General features: G+C 40.4%; 1 protein-coding gene across 12 annotated transcripts in view; it reads left to right on the top strand.

Moving 5' to 3' along the window:
- RBMS3 (RNA binding motif single stranded interacting protein 3) overlaps positions 1-25,008 on the top strand; it is a gene marked incomplete at its 3' end in the record, with an annotated part of 726,099 nt that overhangs the window by 694,245 nt on the left and 6,846 nt on the right. For 7 of the 12 annotated variants that reach the window (XM_081246094.1, XM_081246095.1, XM_081246098.1 and 4 more), the window contains 3 exons: positions 1,624-1,704; positions 4,452-4,579; positions 15,521-15,715. In XM_081246094.1, coding sequence (XP_081102220.1) covers positions 1,624-1,704; positions 4,452-4,579; positions 15,521-15,572 — 261 coding nt within the window. Of the gene's footprint in view, positions 1-1,623; positions 1,705-4,451; positions 4,584-15,520; positions 15,716-25,008 lie in introns of those variants that run through there. The other 5 variants (XM_081246091.1, XM_081246099.1, XM_081246101.1 and 2 more) reach the window with 2 other exon arrangements.

Raw genomic sequence — 25,008 nt, 5'->3', positions numbered from 1 at the left:
AATTATTTACTAGGTACCAGGCATTGTGTGGAGTGTTGGAAGATGCAGAGACATGTAACACTTGGTCCATGCCTTTAGAGAGATGAGAGTCTGGACAATTTTAATAGAAGAGTGATGAACACTCTGGGAACACAGAGGATGGGGCACAGAAACCTCTGCTAATTTTCAACTATGAAGCTAAGTTAGTAATATCCCCAATCCTTGCAAACAACTGCCCTTGGTACACATTACAAGGCTGTTTTTGTACACATAGGAATTGCACACAGTTGTTATCAGCAGTAACACATAGATTACAGGCAGCAGTTTGGTTTGTTTGATTTAGTGTTGTTTCACTAAGGCTGTCTCTGTTTTTAGCAAATAGATGTAGTAAGACAGTGCTTAGTTTAGGATGGAGAAGCACTTATCCCAGAGTTGCTCTATTGCTATATTTCTCTATGAATAGTAAACAACAACAACAACATCTGATGAATCAATCTCCATTCAGATATTTCCCTCGATTCAGAATTATCATGCCTCTTGGATACTGAAAGTACCGATCAATGCACAACTTTGTAATTTAGGTTTTGCATATTTATGCATGGCCTTAATACATGAACTCAGCGAATTTAGAAGAATAAAGAATCATGGGCTTGTAGTTTTCCATAAAAAGTGTTCCTCTAAAGCTTTGTGTATTGAGAAACCTTGTTTTCATTAGATGGCTCTGGTTCTGAAATTTTGTGATGTTAAAGTTTAGAAACTCAGAAATACAGTTGATTTCATAGAAGATTCCATTCTCAAAGAGTAGAACTTTGACTTTTCAGGGGGTATGTGTATTAGAAATAGGAATATGGGTCATGCTTTTTGCTTATGGTAGTGGGCGTATAATTTTTCTGGGGCTTCCGTTTTTCGTTGCCAAAATACATGTTATCCACAATACATATTTTACTGACTACTACAATGTAGTGAAGAATGATTGGACTGTTGTGTTGTTCATCTGGATGAAGAAAATTTGGAGAATTAAAGGAGTGGAAAAGGAAATACAGTGAAATGAACATGGAATGGGGGGAAGGAAGAAAAGCAACTTCAACATTATCTGGAACACTCTATTTCCTTTATATATAAAAAAGTGATCAAATGACAAAAATGATAACATTTACCTCTTCTGATTGTTGCTCGATAAGTATTTCTTACATTATTCCTCTCTTTTACTTTAGTTAGAAAAGAAATTATTATTCACAATATAATGATTCATTCATTCAACAAATAATCTGTTGAGAGCCTACTATGTGCTAGCAATAAAATGGAGAAAAAAACAGACGTCATCCCGGCCCTCCAGGCATTTGTGTTTTAGATGTGAAAGTGAAATTTTCGGGAGCTGATGTAGAATATTCAAAAGGACAAAGTGAGGGGATGGGGTGAATGAACTTTTACTGACATCGGGGAGGTGGGCTGCTGTTGGTACTGAATCAGTAAGCGATGACTATTCTGTGCTGGTAGGAACTGCATTATTTTTGGTCAAAATAAAGTTTACGTTTCATCATGCATTGGTGGGGGGCCACACATCGAAAACAGTCTTATGTGATATCACTTTTCTCACTGGTTGCACGCCCAAGTTCACCTGCATTTTTCTTTGATTCCCTCTAGTATATGACTGCCGCCGCTCCTATGCAAGGGACCTACATTCCCCAGTACACGCCTGTGCCTCCGACAGCTGTTTCCATTGAAGTAAGTCTGTCTCTTCTTACAGAACAAGGTTAGGACAGATAAATCTCAGCCACATGCACTGGGGTCCACCATAACCCCCCAAATCCTTATTTGGATTTTTGTGCTGCTTGAAAATTTGAAGTTGCAAACTCACTCTGTGAAAGTATGTACTTTACTTGAACATACCTATGTTTTGCTTTGCATATGACATAAGCAAAATTTGGTATCCAGGTCTGAGAGGAGTGCTATTTTTATGTTTAGAGAAAAGATCAGAGATCAAATAACTACCTCATCAAATGTTAGCCACAAACACTCAGAAAGAGGAAGGCAAACATGTGCAGCTATTTGAATGAGCTAGTTCTCTGATGCCTTGTTTCTCCAGTAGTGGTCCCTAGACCAGCATTATCAGTATCACCTGAGAGCCTGTTAGCAATGCAGATTTTCAGACCCCACCTGGATCTACTGAATCAGAGTTTGCATTTTAACAAGATCCCTTAAGGATCAAGGTGCACATTAAAAGTTGAAAGGGACTGGATTAGAGAACTGGTTGTCAAACTTTTCTGCATATCAAAATTATTTTTAAAATTAATACTTTAAAAAATAGTGATGCCTAGGTCCTATTGCCAGAGAGTCTGATGGGGTCTAGGGTGTGGACTGGACACCAGGATTTTTAAGAGATGCTAGGTGATTCTAATGTGTACCAAAGATGAAGAACCGCTGCTCTCGCCAATGAACCTTGACAGGACTGTGGCATCCTACAGACAAGAGAGAAAAACTTGTACCACTCATATTGCTATGGATACTGTGAAAGATAAAGTCACATTTTCCTTACTGGAAGCTTTGTCCCTTCCTTCTCTGTTTCCATTGGGCTGAATCCATTTCCTCTACACATTATTTTACTGGACAGAGCCAGCAAGATACATAGGAAAGGAGCGGGGCATAGGGCTATGTGGATGGTGGCAAGACACTTAGAGGTGTATACTTCTCTCTGGTTCTAACCATTATTGTTTCTTGCCCCCCCTTCCCTTTCTCCTGATGTGCATTTGCCATTATGGTCACAGTGCATTTCTTCCATCAGCTGGGACTCCTCTGGAGTTCACGCCATTGCTACTCCATGAGTTGGCCAACCAACTCATGTTGGTACCACATGGTACCAACATGGTACCAATTGTGGGAGACCACCCTGACTCTTCCAACCTCTGGAACCACAGAGATTGGGTGATATCTTTACAGACCAAATTAGATCTTTTGAAATGTTTGTTTGTTTGCTTGTTTTTAGTGTGTGACAAATATTTGCTCGTACCAAGGTTTGGGAAGCACAGACATTTAAGAGGACAGTGTCCTGTCACTTAGGAAACCAAGGAGGTCCAATTTTTAAATCTTTTATGTGTTCCAGACCTATGGTCTCCAAGGAATGTTTCAGTATTAAAGAGGTTTTAATTGGCTTTTCAGAATTTCAAGAATATGTGATTAAAATGTATGCTCTTTGCTATATTTAGCTAGGCCATAAGAAAATTATGAATCTAGACATTGTAGGTGACTTTAAGCATAAATCTCTGCCACATATCTGCATTTCTCTATCTCTGGACCAAATGTGTGTGCTTATCTACAGAATCTGAGCTATTTGAGGACTATAAAATAAGGAGACACATTTGACAGTGTTGCTTATTGGGAACAGTCTAATTATAGTTAAATCTGGGATTTAAGAAGAAATATTTCACTAAGAATTATATAAGTATACCCTGATATATTACCTTGAATTTGTGCTTATAAAGGAAAGCACTGATTCATTTTCTATGTAAAAACACTCATGGAAAATTCACCAGTATCCACACAAATCAGTGTGGGTGGGAAGTTCATCAAAATGCATAATACCAAATAGTATATTAGGAAAAAAAGATTGAATTCATAAAGGGAGAATTTTCAGATTCTGAGGAACAATTTCAGGGAGCTTTTGTTAGGGATAGGGAGTTGACCAAAAACCTATATCCCTGCAGAAGCCCAAGGCTATAATATAAGTAAAACCAGGAGAATGTATTCAGATAGATTCCCTCCTTAGGACTACTATCAAACCTCTCTCAGAACCAAACACATTCTGAATGATGACCAACTCAAGAAATCCATTCTTGTTGGCCAAAGCCATTCAAATGATAAGGGGAGGAGCGAATCAAAATTAAGGATGCTTGTTTCTTTCTTTCTTTTTCTGAAACTTCTAAATGAATTCCAGTTCATGTCAAAGAAAATGAAAATAAATAAATAAAACAAATCAAATTGCTTAAGGGAGACCCTGCTTAACAGTGTCCTTTAAAAGAATTCCAAACTTGGATGTAGATTTTTATGAAGGTCAAAGTCCATTGTTTTGCCAGATCATAGAGACAGGGTAGACTACTTTACTCCCAGGAAAATGCTCAAATATACACATTTTTATACGAATTCTGCATGAATTTTTTGATTAAGGAATCATTATTTAGTGTGGCTGTATGCAACCATGATTTAAAAGTTCTAACTATGGGCAGAATGCTTTCCTCATCATTTGACTGCTACAGGGTCTTCTGATGGCAAGATTTCTTGGTGACACATTGAGGTAAATTCCTCAGCCCTTATCCAAATGTGATCTGTGTTTTTTCTTCGGGTTCTTACTGTGGCTTTATATAGCTGAGTGCAGCTCTACTCAAGCCATATGGAAGATGGGTATGCCCTACAGTCCATCTGCAAGAAGCCCTTTTGCTAAAGCCAATAAGACTTTTGTGTTCTTATTGCCTCCGTAGGGTGTTGTTGCTGATACCTCTCCCCAGACAGTGGCACCTTCATCCCAGGACACAAGTGGTCAGCAGCAGCAGATAGCAGTGGACACATCCAACGAGCATGCATCTGCATATTCTTACCAACAGTCTAAGTAAGTTCAAGCCATACTAAACTCTTTCCCTCCAGGTCAGCCATCTGGGCATTACTCTCTTATGTGGCGTCTGCTATCTTTTGCTGCAGTACAGACCATTCCTAACTCAGTGACAAACATATATTTAGTTCATTATTCTGTGGGTTAGAATTTGGGCTGACCTCAGGTGAATGGTTCTTCTGATATTGACTGGACCTGCTTGAGCATCTGGGCATAGCTTCTGGGCATCTTCACAGTTCTGCTTCTGGGTGTTAGTTGTCTGATGGTTGAGTGATGGACACCAATGAGCCATGTATTGCTGACCCTCTAGCAGGTTTATTCCCATGGAAGTCTCAGAATTCAGAGAACAGCAAGAGGGGATGCCCAAATGACCAGCATTTTTTCAATTTTGTTTATGACTCATTTGCTGTTGTCCCATAGGTCAAAGGCAGGTCATGTGACCAAGCCCAGAGTTAATGTAGGAATTCACTACCAAAAGGCTTGGTTGGATACAGAGAGGGGCATCATAGACATTGTTACCAAAAAAAATTCTACCACACATATTTTTTGAAAAACTCCAATATTCACACTTGAAACTGGATAGTGTGCCTGCATTTTGGTCTCGGTGACTTCATTCTTTTTTTTTTTTTTTTTTTTTTTTTTTTTGCGGTATGTGGGCCTCTCACTGCTGTGGCCTCTCCCATTGCGGAGCACAGGCTCCGGACGCGCAGGCCCAGCGGCCACGGCTCACGGGCCCAGCCGCTCCGCGGCATGTGGGATCCTCCCAGACTGGGGCACGAACCCGTGTCCCCTGCATCGGCAGGCGGACTCTCAACCACTGCACCACCAGGGAAGCCCCAACTTCATTCTTAAATGAAGACAGTAACACTCCCCTGGCAAGGGTGCTTCAAACTCACCCAGTAAAACAGTTTATGAAAAAGAGTATTGTTAAATATAAAACAACAGGGAGTACGGTCTTATTCAGGAATTTAGTGGCAAAGCAAAAATCAGGGAGTCAGAATTACTACTGAAAAATCCTTAAATTACTTAGAGAGCAAAGTTCAGTTAGCTTTGTGTTAATTATGGAGATTAAAATTTGAAAGGTTTTGATTGAAACCAAAGGAATTAACAAAAGTTCAGTCTATATACAGATGTCTTGTCATGCTAACTATTTTACTTTATAGGTAACAGTCAAAGCCCTGGTGAATAGAAAATTCCCAAAAGACTCTTCCTGTTTGCAGAGTGCTGTTCCATTTCTTGATCATCAGTTTTCTTTCATCTCAATACACATTTAGAGATTTGTTTGTTGTTGAAAGATTAATAATGGTAATGGAGTCTTCAGTATGTACTTTAACTTCTAAAGTCAGTCCTCCAAATTAAATATGCTAGAACATGACTTAACCTTACAAATACAAGGTATTATTATTACTATTATTATTATCATTACTACTACTACTACTATCATTATTACTATCACACAATAACTTTCAGGAATTATCTATAGTGAATAAGGCATTTTTGTTTTTTATTTGTAAGTTTTTTTATTTTTATTTTATATTGGAGTGTAGTTGATTAAAAATGTTGTTTGGGCCTCCCTGGTGGCGCAGTGGTTGAGAGTCCGCCTGCCGATGCAGGGGATACGGGTTCGTGCCCCGGTCTGGGAGGATCCCATATGCCGCGGAGCGGCTGGGCCCGTGAGCCATGGCCGCTGGGCCTGCGCGTCCGGAGCCTGTGCTCCGCAACGGGAGAGGCCACAGCAGTGAGAGGCCCGCATACCACAAAAAAAAAAAAAAAAAAAAAAAAAAAAAATGTTGTTAGTTTCAGGTGTACAGCAAAATGATTCACTTATACACATACATGTATCTATTCTTTTTTCAAATTCTTTTCCATTTAGGTTATTACAGAATATTGAGCAGAGTTCCCTGTGCTATACAGTAGGTCCTTGTTTGTTACCTATTTTGAATATAATAGTGTGTATATGTCAATCCCAAACCCCCAATTTAGCCCTGCCCCCCCACTTTTCCCCTTTGGTAACCATAGGTTTGTTTCTAAGTCTGTGAGTCTGGTTCTGTTTTGTAAATAAGTTCATTTGTATCATTTTTTTTAGATTCCACATGTAAGCCGTATCATATGATATTTGTCTTTCTCTGTCTTACTTCACTTAGTATGATAATCTCCAGGTCTATCCATGTTGCTGCAACTGGTATTATTTCATTCTCTTTAATGGCTGAGTAATATTCTGTTGTATATATGTACATCATCTTCTTTAATCATTCATCTGTTTATAGACATTTAAGTTGCTTCCATGTCTTGGCTATTGGAAATAGTGCTGCAATGAACACTGGGGTGCATGTATCATTTTGAACCATCATTTTCTCCAGATATATGCTCAGAACTGGGACTGCTGGATCATATGGTAGCACTATTAGTTTTTTAAGGAACCACCATATTGCTTTCCATAGTGGCTTTAGCAATTTACATTCCCACCAACAGTGTAGGAGGGTTCCCTTTTTCTCCACACCCTCTCCAGCATTTATTGTTAGTAGACTTTTGATGATGGCCATTCTGACTGGTGTGAGGTGATATCTCATTGTAGTTTTGATTTGCATTTCTCTAATAATTAGTGATGTTGAGCATCTTTTCTTCTTTGAAGAAACATATATTTAGGTCTTCTGCACATTTTTTGATTGGGTTTTTTTTTTTATTGAGTTGCATGAGCTGTTTATATATTTTGTAGATAAATCCTTTGTCAGTTGCATCATTTGCAAATATTTTCTCCCATTGTGTGGATTGTCTTTTCATTTTGTTTATGGTTTCCTTTGCTGTGCAAAAGCTTTTGAGTTTAATTGGGTCCCATTTGCTTATATTTGTTTTTATTTCCATTACTCTAGGAGACAGATCAAAAAAGATATTGCTGCAATTTATGTCAGAGTGTTCTTCCTATGTTTTCCTCTAAGAGTTTTATAGTATACAGTCTTATATTTGGCTCTTTAATCAATTTTGAATTTATTTTTGTATATGGTGTTAAAGAATGTTCTATTTTATTCTTTTACATGTAGCTGTCCAGTTTCCCCAGCACCAGTTACTGAAGAGACTGTCTTTACTCCATTGTATAGTCTTGCCTCCTTTGTTGTAGATTGACCATAGCTGCCTGGGTTTCTATATTTCTCTTTTTGTGCCAGTACCATACTGTTTTGATGACTTGTAGCTTTGTATTGATAGCATAGTCTGAAGCCAGGGAGACTGATTCCTCCAGCTCCATTTTTCTTTCTCAAGATTGCTTTCGCTATTCAGAGTCTTTTGTGTCTCATACAAATTTTAAGATTTTTTTGTTCTACTTCTGTAAAAATGCCATTGGTAGTTTGATAAGGATTTCATTGAATCTGTAGATTGCCTTGGGTAGTATAGTTATTTTGACAATATTGATTCTTCCAGTCCAAGAACATGGTATATCTTTCCATCTGTTTGTGTCATCTTTGATTTCTTTCATCAGCATCTTATAGTTTATTGAGTACAGGTCTTTTGCCTCCTTAGTTAAGTTTATTCCTAGGTATTTTATTCTTTAGGGTGTGATGGTAAATGGAATTGTTTCCTTAATTTCTCTTTCTGATCTTTTATTGTTAAGGTATAGGAATGCAACAGATTTCTGTGTATTAATTTTGTAGCCTGCAACTTTACCGAATTCATTGATGAGCGCTAGAAGTTTCCTGTTAACATCATTGGGATTTTCTATGTATTGGATCATGTCATCTGCAAACAGTGATAGTTTTACTACTTCTTTTCTAATTTGGATTCCTTTTCTTTCTTTTTCTTCTATGATTACTGTGGCTAGAACTTGCAAAACTATGTTGAAAAAAAGTGGCAAGAGTGGACATTCTTGTCTTGTTCCTGATCTTAGGGTGAAAAGTTGAAAGCATTTCCTCTGAGTATGATGTTAGCTGTAGGTTTGTCATGTATGGCCTTTATTATGATGATGTATGTTCCCTCTAGCCCCCCTTTCTGGAGTGTTTTTATCATAAATGTGTGTTGAATTTTGTCAGAAGTTTTCCTGCATCTATTGAGATGATCATATGGTTTTTACTCTCCAGTTTGTTAATGTGCTGTATCACATTGATTGATTTGCATATACTGAAGAATCCTTGCATCCCTGAGATAAATCCCACTTGATCATGGTGTATGACCTTTTAATGTGTTGTTAGATTAGGTTTGCTAGTATTTTGTTGAGGATTTTTTGCGTCTATGTTCATCAGTGATATTGGCCTGTAATTTTCTTTTTTTGTGATATCATTGTTTGGTTTTGGTATCAGGGTGATGGTGGCCTTGTAGAATGAACTTGAGAGTGTTCCTCCCTCTGTAATTTTCTGGAATAGTTTCAGAAGGATAAGCATTAGGTCTTCTATATATGTTTAATAGAATTCACCTGTGAAGCTGTCTGGTCCTGGGCTTTTGTGGAAGATTTTTAATCACAGTTTCAATTTCAGTACTTGTAGTTGACCTATTCATATTTTCAATTTCTTCCTGATTCTATCTTGGGAGATTTTACCTTTCTAAGAATTTGTCCATTTCTTCTAGGTCGTTCATTTTATTGGCATATAGTTGCTCATAGTTGTCTCTTATGATCCTTTGTATTTCTGTGGTGTCCACTTTAATTTCTCCCTTTTCATTTCTAATATTATTGATTTGAGCCCTCTTCTATTTTTTCTTAATGAGTCTGGCAAAAGGTTTTCAACTTTGTTTATCTTTTCAAAGAACTAGCTTTAAGTTTCATTGATCTTTTCTATTGTTTTCTTCATCTCTATTTCATTTATTTCTGCTCTGATCCTTATGATTTCTTTCCTTCTACTAACTTTGGGTTTCATTGTTCTTTTACCCTAGTTGCTTTAGGTGTAAGGTTAGATTGTTTATTTGAGATATTTCTTGTTTCTTGAGGTAAGATTGTATTGCTATAAACATCCCTCTTAGAACTGCTTTTGCTCTGTCCCATAGTTTTTGGATCATCATGTTTTCATTGTCATTTGTCTCTAGGTATTTTTTGATTGTCTCTTTGATGTCTTCAGTGATCCATTGGTTGTTTAGTAGCACATTGTTTAGCCTCTACATGTTTGTGGTTTTTACAGTTTTGACTGTAATTTATTTATAATCTCATAGTATTGTGGTTGGAAAAGATGCCTGATATGATTTCAGTTTTCTTAAATTTACCGAGGTTTGATCTGTGGCCCAAGATGTGATCTATCCTGGAGAATGTCCTATGTGGAGTTGAGAAGAAAGTGTATTCTGCTTCTTTTGGATGGAATGCTTTATAAATATCAATTTAATCCATCTGGTCTAATGTGTCATTTAAGGCTTGTGTTTCCTTATTGATTTTCTGTCTGGATGATGTGTCCATTGGTGTAAGTGGGGTGTTAAAATCCCCCACTATTATTGTGTTACTGTTGACTTCCCCTTTTATGGCTGTTAGCATTTGCCTTATACATGAGGTGCTCCTATGTTGGGTGCATATATATTTATAATTGTTATATCTTCTTCTTGGATTGATCCCTTGATCATTATGTAGTGTCCTCCTTTGTCTCTTGTAACAGTCTTTGTATTAAAGTCTATTTTTTCTGATATGAGTATTTCTACTCCAGGTTTCTTTTGATTTCCATTTGCATGGAATATCTTTTTCCATCCCCTCACTTTCAGTCTGTATGTGTCCCTAGTCCAAAGTGGGTCTCCTGTAGACAGCATATATATGTGTCTTGTTTCTGTATTCATTCAGCCAGTCTGTGTCTTTTGTTTGGAGCATTTAATCCATTTACATTTAAGGTAATTATCAGTATTTATAGTCCTATTGCCATTTTCCTAATAGTTTTGGATCTGTTTTTGTCAGTCTTCTTCCCTTTCTCTTTTGTTCTCTTGTGGTTTGATGACTCTAGTGTTGTGTTTGGGTTACTTTTTCTTTTGTGTGTTTGTATCTATTGTAGTTTTTTGGTTTGCAGCTCCCAGGAGGTTTTGATATAGGAGTCTATATATAAACAAGATTATTTTAAGTTGCTGGTCTTTTCATTTCAAATGCAATTGCCATTTCCTACGTTTATACTCTTCTCACAGTTGCTGGTTTTGATATCATATTTGTTTGTGGATGATTTCCTACTATTACTTTATGTTTTCCTTTACTGGTGAGCTTTCCCATTTGTGATTTTCTTGTTTCTAGCTGTGACCTCTTTTTTTTCTCCCACGTAGAGAAGTTCCTTTAGCATTTGTTGTAAGGCTGGCTTGGTGGCGCTGAATTCTTTTAGCTTTTGCTTGTCTGTAATGCTTTGGATTTCTCCATTGATTCTGAACAAGAGCCTTGCTGGGTAGAATACTCTTGGTTGTAGGTACTTCCCTTTCATAATTGTAAATATATAATGCCACTCCCTTTTGGCCTGCAGAGTTTCTGATGAAAAATCAGCTGATAGCCTTATGAGGATTCCCTTTTATGTTATTTGTTGTTTTCCCTTGTTGCTTTTAATAATTTTTCTTTGTATTTAATTTTTGTTACTTTGATTATGGTGTGTCTCGGTGTGTTCCTCCTTGGATTTATCCTGTATCAGGATCCTGTATTCTACATTTCCTGGACTTGGGTGACTGTTTCCTTTCCTGTGTTGGGGAAATTTTCGGCTATAATATCTTCAAATATTTTCTCAGGCCCTTTCCCTTTTTCTTCTTCTGTGAATGTTGGTGCATTTAACATTGTCCCAGAGGTCTCTGAGACTTTCATCATTGCTTTTCATTCTTTTTTCTTCTTTTAAATTTATTTATTTATTTATTTATTTATTTATTTGTGGCTGCATTGGGTCTTCATTGCTCTGTGTGGGCTTTCTCTAGTTGCGGAGAGTGGGAGCTACTGTTCATTGCAGTGCATGGGCTTCTTATTGTGGTGGCTTCTCTTGTTCCAGAGCATGGGCTCTAGGCATTCAGGCTCAGTAGTTGTGGCTCACAGGCTGTAGAGCACAGGCTCAGTAGTTGTGGTGCACGGGCTTAGTTGCTCTGTGGCATGTGGGATCTTCCCAGACCAGGGCTCGAACCCATGTTCCCTGCATTGGCAGGCGGATTCTTAACCACTACACCATGAGGGAAGTCCCCCTTTTTTTTTTCTTTATTCTGTTCTGTGGCATTGATTTCCACCACTCTGTCTTCCAGTTCACTTATCTGTTCTTCTGCCTCAGTTATTCTGCTACTGATTCCTTCTAGTATATTTTTCATTTCAGTTAGTATGTTGTTCATCTCTGTTTGTTTTTTCTTTGTTCTTTAAATCTTCTATCTCTGTTGAAAATTTTTTGTATCTTCTTCGTCTATACCTCCATTCTTCTTCTGAGGGTTTGGATCACTTACTATCATTACTCTGAATACTTTTTTCAGGGAGATTGCCTATCTCCTCTTTATTTACTTGTTCTTGTGGGTTCTTCTCTTGTTCCTTCATTTGCAACATATTTCTCTGTCATCTCATTTGTCTGTTTGTGTATGTGGTCTCCTTCCCGCAGGCTGCAGGATCATAGTTCCTCGTGCTTCTGGTGTCTGCCCCCTGTTGGGTGAGGCTGGTCCAGGGGCTTGTGTAGGCATCCTGGTGGGAGGGGACTGGTGCCTGCCCTCAGGTGGGTAGAGCTGGCACTTGTCCCTCTGGTGGGCAGAGCCATGTCAAGGGCTGTGTTTTGAGGTGGCTGTGAGCTCAATATGTCTTTAGTCAGCCTGTCTTCTGATGGGTGGGGCTGTGTTCCTATCTTGTTGGTTGTTTGGCCTGAGGATTTACAGCACTGGAGCCTGCAGGCTATTGGGTGAAGTCAGGTCTTTGTGGCGTAATGGGGACTTCCCAGAGAGCTCACGCTGATCAGTACTACCTGGGACCTCTGCTACTTGTGCTCCCACAGTGAGCTACAGCTGACCTGGCCTCCCCAGAAGACCCTCCAAGACCCCTAGGTAGGTCTATCCCAGGTTCCTATGGAGGTACTGCTTTGTACTGGGCCCCAGTGCATGTGGGATCTTGTATGCCTTCCAGGAGTGGAGTTTCTGTTTCCCCCTGCCTTGCAGAACTCCTGCACTCAAGCCCCACTGGGTGTCAAGGCTGAATGCTCTAGGGGTTCTTCCTCCAGATACCAGATGCTCAGACTGTCTTGGAGGGCTATTTTTATGTGGAAATGTCCCTGCATAGCCTATATTGGTTTAATATTTTTTGGTGCAAGAGGTGTTTTTATTATAGATGTCTGCCACCTCTTTTCTCAGTGTATGCTGGTAGTTAACCCCTTGATACAGTAGGTGTGACTGGTGTTGTGGTGACCAGAGCCTGCCCTGCATATTTAGTGGGGACTCCCCCTTGCTCTGTGGTTGTCACTGCCCTGTTTAGATCAGGGTCTCCTCCCTAGTTGTTGGAATAGAGGCCCCCAGATCTGTTTCTTAGCTGTGTTTCTGATCTGTGGTGTGATGTAGACAGGATTGGAGCATTCCCACTGAGAGAGAAGCCACTGAGTATTCCTCCTCTGGAACTGTTCACCTGTGAGTGTGCTCTGTTTTGTCACCTTTCACCCGTTGTGGGAGCACTCAGATTACACTGTTATTGGCACTGCCTTCAGCCCCACCTTAACCATAGGTATGCCAGCAGTTGGCCCTGGTGTCTCTCAGGCATTGTTTTCACCAAGCCACCAGCACAGAGCCACTGAAGTCAGGTCCCAAGATTGTAGTAATCATGGATCTGGACAGGCTGTGGGCACTATGGAAGCATCTCAGACTCTGGCCTTGCCCAACCCCCACATGTACCTGCCCACAAAGTCCACAGCTGCTAAAGCTTGACCCATCTTGGCTGTGGGAGCACTCATTGTCAGATCAGATGTTCTGCAGGTTCTGAGTTTACAAAGCTAGTTGCAGGGTGTAAATCCAGTTTGTGCAGCTGTGAGGAGAGATTTCAGCTCTTCTCCCATCTCTCATGGCCCCTGGGGCTCAGCTATGGTTTCAGCCCCACCTATGTATGTCGGCCACCCACAGGCATCTGCTCCTGAAGCTGCCCCGGAGCACACAAGCCTACCCTGGCAGGAGGGGGTGGAGTAGGCGGCAGCCAGGGGCATAAGAGCCTGCCCCAGTGGGAGCCCTTCCCAGTGCCTGGGGAGGCAGGGGCTGGTGCATGGGGAGAGAGGCTGCATAGGTGGCCTGCCCTTTGCACATCACTCAACAACGGCACTTCACTTCTATGGCGATCTGGGCTTGCTCTCTGAGCATTCTCCATTGTGGAGCTCCTCACTCCCATCCCCTCAGACTGTCTTCTCACAGCCAACAGCAGTCCTTTCCACACGTCTGCTCTCCAAACCCAACATTCTAGCACCCTGCCCCTGTATACACCAGTGGACACACCTCTCAGGTTTGGGTGTGCAGGGCTGTGGCATGGACCATCTGTGTAGGTTTCACTCTGTCCAGCCTGCCACAGACCAGTTGCTGCACTCTCTTTCAAGCCCCCAAAGCTCCCCTCTGTCCCAGCTGATCTCCCCACCACTAAGGGGGCTTCCCTGGACGTGGGAAATTCTCCTCCCCTTCAGCTCTCCCCAAGGGTTGCAGGTCCCGTCCCACTTCTCCTCTTCCTTTTCCCTTCTTCTTTCTTTGATCCTACTCTGTTATGTGGGGATCTTTCTGGTCCTCTTAGTTGTCTGAGGTCCTCTGCTAGTGTTCAGGAGGTGCTCTGTGAGAACTGTTCCATTTGTAGATGTATTCTTTTTTTTTTTTTTTTTTTTTTTTTTTGGTACACGGGCCTCTCACTGTTTTGGCCTCTCCCGTTGCGGAGCACAGGCTCCGGACGTGCAGGCTCAGCGGTCATGGCTCACGGGCCCAGCCGCTCCGCAGCATATGGGATCTTCCCGGACCAGGGCACGAACCCGTGTCCCCTGCATCGGCAGGTGGACTCTCAACCACTGCGCCACCAGGGAAGCCCTGTAGATGTATTCTTAATGCATTTGTGGGGAGAGTTGAACTTTACGTCCTCTTACTCCTCCATCTTGACTCCCCCTGTAATTTAATTTAAAATACCTTTAGTATAGATATAAATAGACATTATGATATTAAATGTATGTGTGATGGGTTAAACTATTTTTCAGGGGCACTCAGTGACCCTAATCAGAATTTCACACCCCACAGGAGGTCAGTTCTCATTTAATGAGAAAGGCCAGAGGGTTGTACAAGTATTTTAAACTATCCATATTTCAATTAGCATAATGATTGTTAGAAATGAGTTGCCTGATGAAAGCAGTGCCATGTTAATTAGCATAATGAAACTGGAAATGAGCTCCCATTTGTGAAATTTGGAGTATTCACGATAGCATGCATTGGCTAAAGTATTTTAGAGATACTCTCCACTCTACACAGGAAAGATAGAATAAGACTGTACGGAAACTTGTAGCCTATAACTTTAGGGGTGTTGCTTGTGGCTTATTCTCAAAACAAGACTGTTGTAAAGTAGATTTCTCTCTAAGGAAAATGTAGTCCCACCTCTAGAGAATGGTCAAGATACAAACCCTCTTCCTTGCAACTGTCCAGAACCTCCTCTTCTCCCTGCCTGATTAAATCAGCTTTAGCTGCCTCCACTTGTAAGCCCACAGTGAGATGCTCTCTTCTTTCTCAGGGTTGTCCCCACCTTTCATGGTCACTGTATGATGTGACAGGGATGGGGGTCTCTGCCTGACCCAGAGGGAGCATCTCTGCCTCTGATAAATTCTAGCAAGACTGTCCCCATCCATCTTTACACCTAGACCCCGATTCACTTGCAGTATCCAGAATCATGCCAGAATCTATGCTAGGACACATACCCCTGCCCTCAAGGATTTTCAGTCTAATATGAGAACCTGAGGCTGGAGTGTGGTTAACTAGGCAGGAAAGTTGTAGGAGAAGAGACCAGCTTTATAGAGCCTTTGGTCCTTGGATTCTTCTTAGCTTTGTGTAGACTAAGTATTCTCACTTTTATTCTAGGGGAGCTGCAAAACCTTTGGAGGGCTTGAAGAGAAGGAATGATGGGATTTGATTTACCTTAGATGACTCCAGCCTCAGGTTCCCACCTCCAGATTTTTGAACTTCCTGTTTCCTCTACCTAGAATGCTTTTCCTCTAAGTCTTTCCAAGATTAGCTTATAATTATCTTCCACATCCAGACCTACATGAGAGACCTTCCCTGATACCAAATCTTAGGTATTTATCCAGCCACTTTCTATTACAGAATATACTTAAATATTCTGTTTTGAGATTCTTTTTCTTTTTGATTGTTTGCTGATTGATCCATTGATTGTATATCTACTCCTTGTGGGAAGTAAAATCCAAGAGAGTAGGGGAGGCATCTGCCTCTTTCATTGGTCTTTCCTTAGCATCTGGAATACTGCCTGCCTTTCTCATAGTAGGCACTCAAGTCAATAATTGATGATTGGATGAATAAAGGTGTTATTTTCATTTATCCAGACATCATTAAACTGTTAACAAGGAAGGTGTTGAATCACTTATTTCCTCATTATGCTTTAAAACAACCAAAGCCAGTTTCACCTACTCACAAAGCCTTGACAGATGCTTCTGGCCACACAGTATCTCTCATCTCCTACCAGTGTCTCTCACTGTGTTCCCACATAGCTAATCTCTGTTCCCTTCTCATATATTAACTAACTCACTGAGCATACTTAAAAACTTCCAATCTGCTTGGAACAGAGTGCCAGAGACTACCATATTATTTGATGGGACTCACACAGGCGTTTAGCTAAATTTAAAAAATAAAAAACAGGGCTTCCCTGGTGGCGCAGTGGTTGAGAGTCCGCCTGCCGATACAGGGGACACGGGTTCATGCCCCGGTCTGGGAAGATCCCACATGCCGCAGAGCGGCTGAGCCCGTGAGCCATGGCTGCTGAGCCTGTATGTCCAGAGCCTGTGCTCCGCAACGGGAGAGGCCACAACAGTGAGAGGCCCGCGTACCGCAAAAATAAAAATAAAAATAAAAAATAAATAAAAAATAAAAGAGGAGGCGGAGACAAGATGGCAAAATAGAAGGACGTGAGGTCACTTCTTATGAAAACACCAAAATCATAACTAACTGCTGAATAACCATCGACAAAAAAATGCTGGAACCTACCAGAAAAGTTATCCTACATCCGAAGACAAAGAAGAAGCCACAATGAGATGGTAGGAGGGGTGCAGTCATGACAAAATCAAATCCCATACAGCCAGGTGGGCAAGCCACAAACTGGAAAATAATTATACCACAGAAGTTCTCCCACAGGAGTGAAAGTTCAGAGCCCCACGTCAGGCTCGCCACCCTGGGAGTCTGACAATGGGAAGAGGAGCCCCCAGAGAATCTGGCTTTGAAGGCCAATGGGGTTTGCAGGAATTCCACAGGACTGGGGGGAAAAGAAACTCTCCTCTAGGAAGCCACACACAACATCTCGTGTTCATTAGGACCCAGGGAAAAAATGTAATGGCTTCATAAGAACCTGGGACAGACCTACCTGCAGGTATTGGAGGGTCTCCTGCAGAGGTGGGGGATGGCTGTGGCTCACTGTGGGAATAAAGACACTGGTGGTGGCAGTTCTGGTGAGTACTCATTGGCGTGAGCCCTCCAGGAGGCTGCCGTTTTCTCACCAAGACCTGGCCCCTCCCAACAGCCCATAGGTTCCAGTTCTGGGACACCTCAGGCAGAACAGCCAAAAGGCCAGGAACACAGCCCCACCCATCAGCAGACAGGCTATTTAAAGTCTTCCTGAGCACACAGCAGCCAGCTAAACACACCCCCAGACAAAGCCCTGCCCACCACAGGGACAAGATCCAGCTCCACCCACCAGTGGAGATCGTAAGAGACTACTACAAGCAACTATATGCCAATAAAATGGACAACCTAGAAGAAATGGACAAATTCTTGGAAAGGTACAACCTTCCAAAACTGAAACAGGAAGAAATAGAAAATATAAACAGACCAATCACAAGCACTGAAATTGAAACTATGATTAAAAAACGACCAACAGGGGCTTCCCTGGTGGCGCAGTGGTTGAGAGTCCGCCTGCTGATGCAGGGGACACGGGTTCGTGCCCCAGTCCGGGAAGATCCCACATGCTGCAGAGCGGCTGGGCCCATGAGCCGTGGACGCTGAGCCTGCACGTCCGGAGCATGTGCTCTGCAACGGGAGAGGCCACAGCAGTGAGAGGCCCACGTACCGCAAAAAAAAAAACGACCAACAAACAAAAGTCCAGGACCAGACAGCTTCACAGGCAAATTCTATCAGAAATTTAGAGAAGAGGTAACAACTATCCTTCTGAAACTCTTCCAAAAATTTCAGAGCAAGGAACACTCCCACACTCATTTTACAAGGCCACAATCACCCTGATACCAAAATCAGACAAGAATACCACAAAAAAAGAAAATTACAGGCCAATAACACTGATGAACATACATGCAAAAATCCACAACAAAATACCAGCAGATGAAATCCAACAACACAGTAAAAGGATCATACACCCTGATCAAGTGGGATTTATCCTAGGGATGCAAGGATTCTTCAACGTATGCAAATCAATCAATGTGATACACCACATTAACAAATTGAAGAATAAAAACCATATGATCATCTCAATAGATAGAGAAAAAGCTTTTAATAAAGTTCAACACATTTATGATAAAAACTCTCCAGAAAGTGGGGCTACAGTCACCCTACCTCAACAAAATAAAGGCCATATATGACAAACCCATAGCTAACATCATGCTCAATGGTGAAAAACTGAAAGCATTTCCTGTAAGATCAGGAACACGACAAGAATGTCCACTCTCGCCACTTTTATCCAACATGGTTTTGGAAGTTCTAGCCATGGCTATCAGAGAAGAAAAAGAATTGAAAGGAATCCAAATTGGGAAAGAAGTAGTAAAACTGTCACTGTTTGCAGATAACATGATACTTATACATAGAAAATCCTAAACATGTTAACAGAAAACTAGCTCATCAATGAATTTGGTAAAGTTGCTTGATACAAAATAAATGCACAGAAATCTGTTGCATTCCTATAAACTAACAATGAAAGATCAGAAAGAGAAATTAGGGAAACAATTCCATTTACCATCACATGAAAAAAATAAAATACCTAGGAATAAACCCATCAAAGAAGGCAAAAGACCTCTTCTCAGAAAACTATAAGATGTTGGGACTTCCCCGGTGGCACAGTGGTTGAGAATCCTCCTGCCAATTCAGGGGACATGGACTCAATTCCTGGTCCGGGAAGATCCCACATGCCATGGAGCAACTATGCCCATGTGCCACAACTATTGAGCCTGTGCTCTAGAGCCTGAGAGCCACAACTACTGAGCCCACGTGCCACAACTACTGAAGCCCACGTGCCTAGAGCCCATGCTCTGCAACAAGAGAAGCCACCGCAATGAGAAGCCTGCGCACTGCAACAAAGAGTAGTCCCTGCTCGCTGCAACTAGAGAAAGCCTGCACACAGCAACAAAGACCCAATGCAACCAAAAATAAATAAATAAATTTATAAAAAAGAAAACTATAAGATGTTGATGAAAGAAATCTAAGATAACACAAACAGATGGAAAGATAAACCATGTTTTTGGATTGGAAGAATCAATATTGTCAAAATGACTATACTACCCAAAGCAATCTACAGATTCTATGCAATACCTATCAAATTACCAATGGCATTTTTCACAGAATTAGAACAAAAAATCTTAAAGTTTGGGGATTCCCTGGTGGCGCAGTGGTTGAGAGTCCACCTGCCGATGCAGGGGACACGGGTTCATGCCCTGGTCCAGGAAGATCCCACATGCCACGGAGCGGCTGGGACCGTGAGCCATGGCTGCTGAGCCTGCACGTCTGGAGCCTGTGCTCTGCAACGGGAGAGGCCACAACAGTGAGAGGCCTGCGTACCGCAAAAAAAAAAAAAAAAAAAAAAAAACAACTTAAAGTTTGTATGAGACACAAAAGACCCTGAATAGCCAAAGCAATCTTGAGAAAGAAAAACGGAGCCAGAGGAACAGGCTCCCTGACTTCGGACTATACTACAAAGCTACAGTCCTCAAAACAGTATGGTACTAACACAAAAACAGAAATATACATCAATGGAACAGGATAAAGAGTGCAGAGATAAACCCACATACCTATGGTCAACTAATCTATGACAAAGGATGCAAGAATATACCATGGAGAAAAGACAGTCTCTTCAGTAACTGGTGCTGGGAAAACTGGACAGCAACATGTAAGAGAATGAAATTAGAACACTCTACGACACCATACACAAAAATAAAATGTATTAAAGACCTAAATGTAAAGCTGGATGGTATAAAACTCTTAGAGGAAAACATAGGAAGAACACTCTCTGACATAAATTGCAGCAATATCTTTTTTGATCCACCTTCTAGGGTAATGAAAATAAAAAGAAAAATAAACAAATGGGACCTAGTTAAACTTAACAGCTTTTACACAGCAAAGGAAACCATAAACAAAATGAAAAGACAGCCTACAGAATGGGAGAAGATATTTGCAAATGAAGCAACTGACAAGGGATTAATCTCCAAAATATACAAATAACTCATAGAGCTTAATGTCAAAAAAACAGACAACCCAATCAAAAAATGGGCAGAAGATCTAAATAGACATTTCTCCAGAAAAGACATACACGTGAACAAAACACACATGAAATGATGCTCAACATCACTAATGATCAGACAAATGCAAATCTAAATTGCAGTGAGGTATCACCTCCCACCAGTTAGAATGGCCAACATCAAAAAATCTACAAAAAATAAATGCTAGAGATGGTATGAAGAAAAGGGAACCCTCCTATACTGTTGGTGGGAATGTAAATTGGTACAGCCACTATGGAAAACAGTATGGAGGTTCCTCAAAAAACTAAAAGTAGAGTTGCCATATTATCCAGCAGTCCCACTCTTGGGCACATATCTTGTGAAAAGCATAATTCAAAAAGATGCATGCACCCCAATGTTCATCGCTGCACTATTTACAATAGCCAAGACATCAAAGCAACCTAAATGTCCATCAACAGAGGAGTGGATAAAGAAGTGGTACATATATATACAATGGAATATCACTCAGCCATAAAAAAGAACAAAATAATTCCATTTGTAGCAACATGGATGGACCTAGAGATCGTCATACTGAGTGAAGTAACTCAGACTGAGAAAGACAGCTATCATGATATTGCTTATGTGTGGAATCTAAAAAAATGGTACAAATGAACTTATTTACAAAACAGAAATGAAGTCACAGATGTAGAAAACAAACTTATGGTTACCAGCGGGGAAAGAGGGAGGAGATAAATTGGGAGAACACGATTGACACATACACACTACTATATATAAAATAGATAACTAATAAGGACCTACTGTGTAGCACAGGGAACTCTACTCTCTACTCTGTGATGGCCTATATGGGCAAAGAATCTAAAAAAAAGTGTGTATATTTATACGTATAAAACTGATTCACTTTACTGTACACCTGAAACTAACACAATATAAATCAACTATACTCCAATAAAAAATAGATAAATCAATAAATTACAGACAACCCCACAGAAGGTTATAGGACAAACTTTAGAGAAATATTTAAAATGTGCATGTGAACAAAAAGGTTATATTTGGAATCATGGGTATTCCAAATAACACTTTCCAAGCTAAAAAAACATTACTTCCCATTTTGTATTCATGCTTTTTTTTCCTCCTATTGTTAGAAGAGGCTATTAATGCAAGAGACTCTGATTACTCTTAGCCCAAACGGGGGAAATGATACCTGTGTTTTATTTTGGAAGTTCTTTGGAAATTCCTGTTCCTGCTTAGGTTATTCTCAGTTTTTCTTTGTGCTATTTAGGAAATCTTAAAAATAACTAGGACTTTAAAAGTATGAGTCTTCAAGCAAAGTTACATTCTAATAAGCAAAATCAGAAGTCCTTGGTTCAGATTCCATCTTTGCCACTTGTTGTCTCCTCAAGGAGCCTCCCTCACTAAAGTGAGAGATTAGATCAGTGTTCTCCAAAAAGTATAAATTAGGTATCCAGTGCTGAGCTAGGATTTACCACCCTGCCCTGGAACACTAAGCTAAGTGAAATGCTTGCTTAATTGCAGCTCTCTTCAAAGCCGTTAATATGCTAGTGGCCGTGACCTCCTAGAGGGCCAGATAGATAGATACTTCCTGAAAGATTTGAGTGTGTGCTGCCCTCCTCCTTTGGAATGCTAAAGAAACAAACAAAAAATTAACAAATTATTGGGCTTCCCTGGTGGCGCAGTGGTTGAGAGTCCACCTGCCGATGCAGGGGACACGGGTTCGTGCCCCGGTCCGGGAAGATCCCACATGCCGCAGAGTGGCTGGGCCCCTGAGCCATGGCCCCTGAGCCATGGCTGCTGAGCCTGCGCATCCGGAGCCTGTGCTCCGCAATGGGAGAGGCCACAACAGTGAGAGGCCCGTGTACCGCCAAAAAAAAAAAAATTAACAAATTATTAAAGAACTAAACAAAAATTTTATTGTCAGCATGATGATTATTTTGATACTAATTTAAAAGATTACATTTTTTCAGAACAATTTTTTTTTTCTATTGATACCTTTCTTTGTTGGTGCCCTAACCGCACGTTTAGTTTATAGTGGGTAATCCAGTAGTGGGAGTATACTGTGCAGGTTTTCCACACTCTGGATCACAGAATCCCTCTTTTCACATGAAAATTTGTGAAGCTAATCTGTTAGAAATGACTCTGGGGAATACAGCATCCTTAGATCATCTTTAAGAATTCTTCTAGCCTAAAAGTCTAGAATTCTAAGATGATGATTTGCTACTTTTTAATATATTCACTCTGCTTTTTGGGGGAGTAGGCACAGGGAGGATGGAGGATGAGAGTATTCAGAATGACTCTGTGATCTTAAATTTGGTCAAACTCTCAGTCTTCCAACCTTCACAGTGACCTTAGAAGGCCTTTATCTCAACCCCAATATTGTTGGTCTTTTTAATTCTTCAGGTCTTCTCTGTCTAACTGAACTATCATGACACCAATTGCCTTTAAATCGTCAGTACGGTAATGAGCAAATTATATGCCCTTGATTACCATCCTTACATGTCCTTTAAGCTTGTGAATAATAATATATTTCTATTTGCACAGTACTTTACAGTTTGCAAATGATTTTCATAATCATGCTCTCATTCACACAAATTTCTCTTTTTACATTGCAATTCATTTTATTTTTAAAATAGTCTCACTGCACAACTTAAAATGTTCTTGTTGCTCTCGATCACAGCCTTGACACTTTGAAAGCCTACTGTTTTTATGAATGCCAGTGCATGACATAAGCATTATGTAAATGTGCACTTTCACACTTCATTAGGACAGAGAAGGTGCACAGGAGTGAATTCAGTTCTATTAAAGAGCAACACCTTTTTCCTTCAAACTTCAGCTAGTCGTCATGAAAATGTAAAGCACAACCATTTATTTCTCCTCATTTGTTTTCATGTAGCAACGAGACCACTTGAAGGATGAAGCAAGTGATGGTAGGAGGCTATTGGAAACATTTGTGTAAGGTTATAAAACTTGAAAGTAGCTCAGCCTCACTCATAAATACGGATGCTTAGATACCAGCCCATGTGACACACCTGAGCAGTGAGGGGGTTCTGTGTCATGTAGTCCATTAACTAAGACAGCATTCACTGAGCAGCTCTGATGGAGATTCATGCTGTATTAGGCATTTTCTGCTCAATGCACAATAATACTAGGGTAGAAGATGGGAGTGGGAGCAAAGAATAGACCAAAAAACAAACATAAAAACACACACAAAATTTTGTTCCCATAACAAGATAGATTTTTAGAAGTAAATGGCATAAACCTAAACTTTGCAAAGATGTACAGAGAGATCAAATATATACCATGGTTCCCATGACTACTACTACTAAAATTTCCCTTACTGTTGCTGCTATTATGAAAATTTTGATTGCTTTTATTCTTAAAAGGAACCCCACTTTCTTGCATAACACAGACATAATATGTATTTCTAGAGACTTAAACTCTTGGTTAAAAATGGAAATATTCACTCTATCAATGAGTTGCTTTCCTTACATGATTCTAGTAACAAATTACCCAGGTTTCTAACAGCTATAGCTGAGACATATGAGAGCTTTTTGCAAATTAGGAAAAGGAAACCCTCAGGCTAACTGTCAAAACATCCCAGGCTAGTTCAAAACCTTGTTGAGGGCTTTTTGTGAATTTGAATAAGGGCCACTTGCTCAGGGCAAATGCAGCCCTGCACCAGAGTACACAGCTTGGGGAACAGACCATGGGCTAAAATCAGCCCCCAGGCACTCCTTCGGCCAAGCATCCTGTGCAGTGAAACACCTGGACAACTCTACCCAGCAGTACTGAGGTTTCTTTACTAAATTAAGCAACTGGGCACCAGAAGAACCCACAGAACACTGAGGGAAGAAGGCTTCATCTAAATAGGACCTACAGATAGTTTGAAGCATCTTCATTTTAAAAGATACCCCTGAAATTCTTGAGCTAAATTCTGATCTGTGGGTGGAAGAGATAAGAGTAAAGATCAACCCACTATTAGCTCAGCCCTGCCATACAGATGGGGCAGAATCAGAAGAGATTATGTGGGCTGGGCTGGCAAAGTGACATATAATAAAAATAGCATTTGTCTTGTTAAACACCTACAACGTGCCTACCAGTCTGCCAGAGTCCTGGAGAGTAAAAAGTAGAAGTAAAATATAGTCCCTGCTCTCAAGAATTTAAAACCTGTTGAGATAGAGAAGCAAGGAAGAAGAAAAGAAATTGGAAAGTGAACAAAACTGCATTGCCCTCTTACCTGTCTTATTTACATAAGCCTTCTGCTTATGTGGATACACTTGATGGGCTCCATGAGGTAACAAAGAATCAATTGCTGCAGATGTAAGCTCTTATATACAGGATGGATAAACAACAGGGTCCTACTGTATAGCACAGGGAAGTATATTCAATATCCTGTAATAAAGCACAATGGAAAAGAATATTAAAAAGAAGTATGTGTATATGTATATCTGAATCACTGATTTCTGCTGTGCAGAAATCAACACAACATTCTAAATCAACTATACTTCAATTAAAAAAAATACAACCCCTTGCTATATCCTGGGTACATAGTAGGGAATCACAGATTGTTTGACTGAGTTTGTGATGAATCTCATGGAAGTTCTGAAAGGACAGAATTACTCAAGGAATTTCTGGAGGAGCTAAAACATAAGCCAAGCATTGAAGAATACATTCCATGAACATAGGAAATATTGCTTGTCTAGATATATTTGTATATTTACAACTTTACAACTGAAAGATATTCTTGATCTATTAGCCATGCTATTTAATATAAACAAACTCCAGCTCAAATAGATATTTGTGTGAAAGTGGCAGAATTTGATACTCTCCTAAGCCCAATGTGCTTTTTTTTTTTTTTTTTTCTTTTTGCGG

Source organism: Mesoplodon bidens (genome assembly GCF_964165515.1).
Source record: "Mesoplodon bidens genome assembly, chromosome: 10".
NCBI classification, from domain to species: Eukaryota; Metazoa; Chordata; class Mammalia; order Artiodactyla; family Ziphiidae; genus Mesoplodon; species Mesoplodon bidens.
The sequence above is the reverse complement of the archived record's forward strand: the minus strand, read 5'-3'. Positions and strand labels throughout refer to the sequence as shown.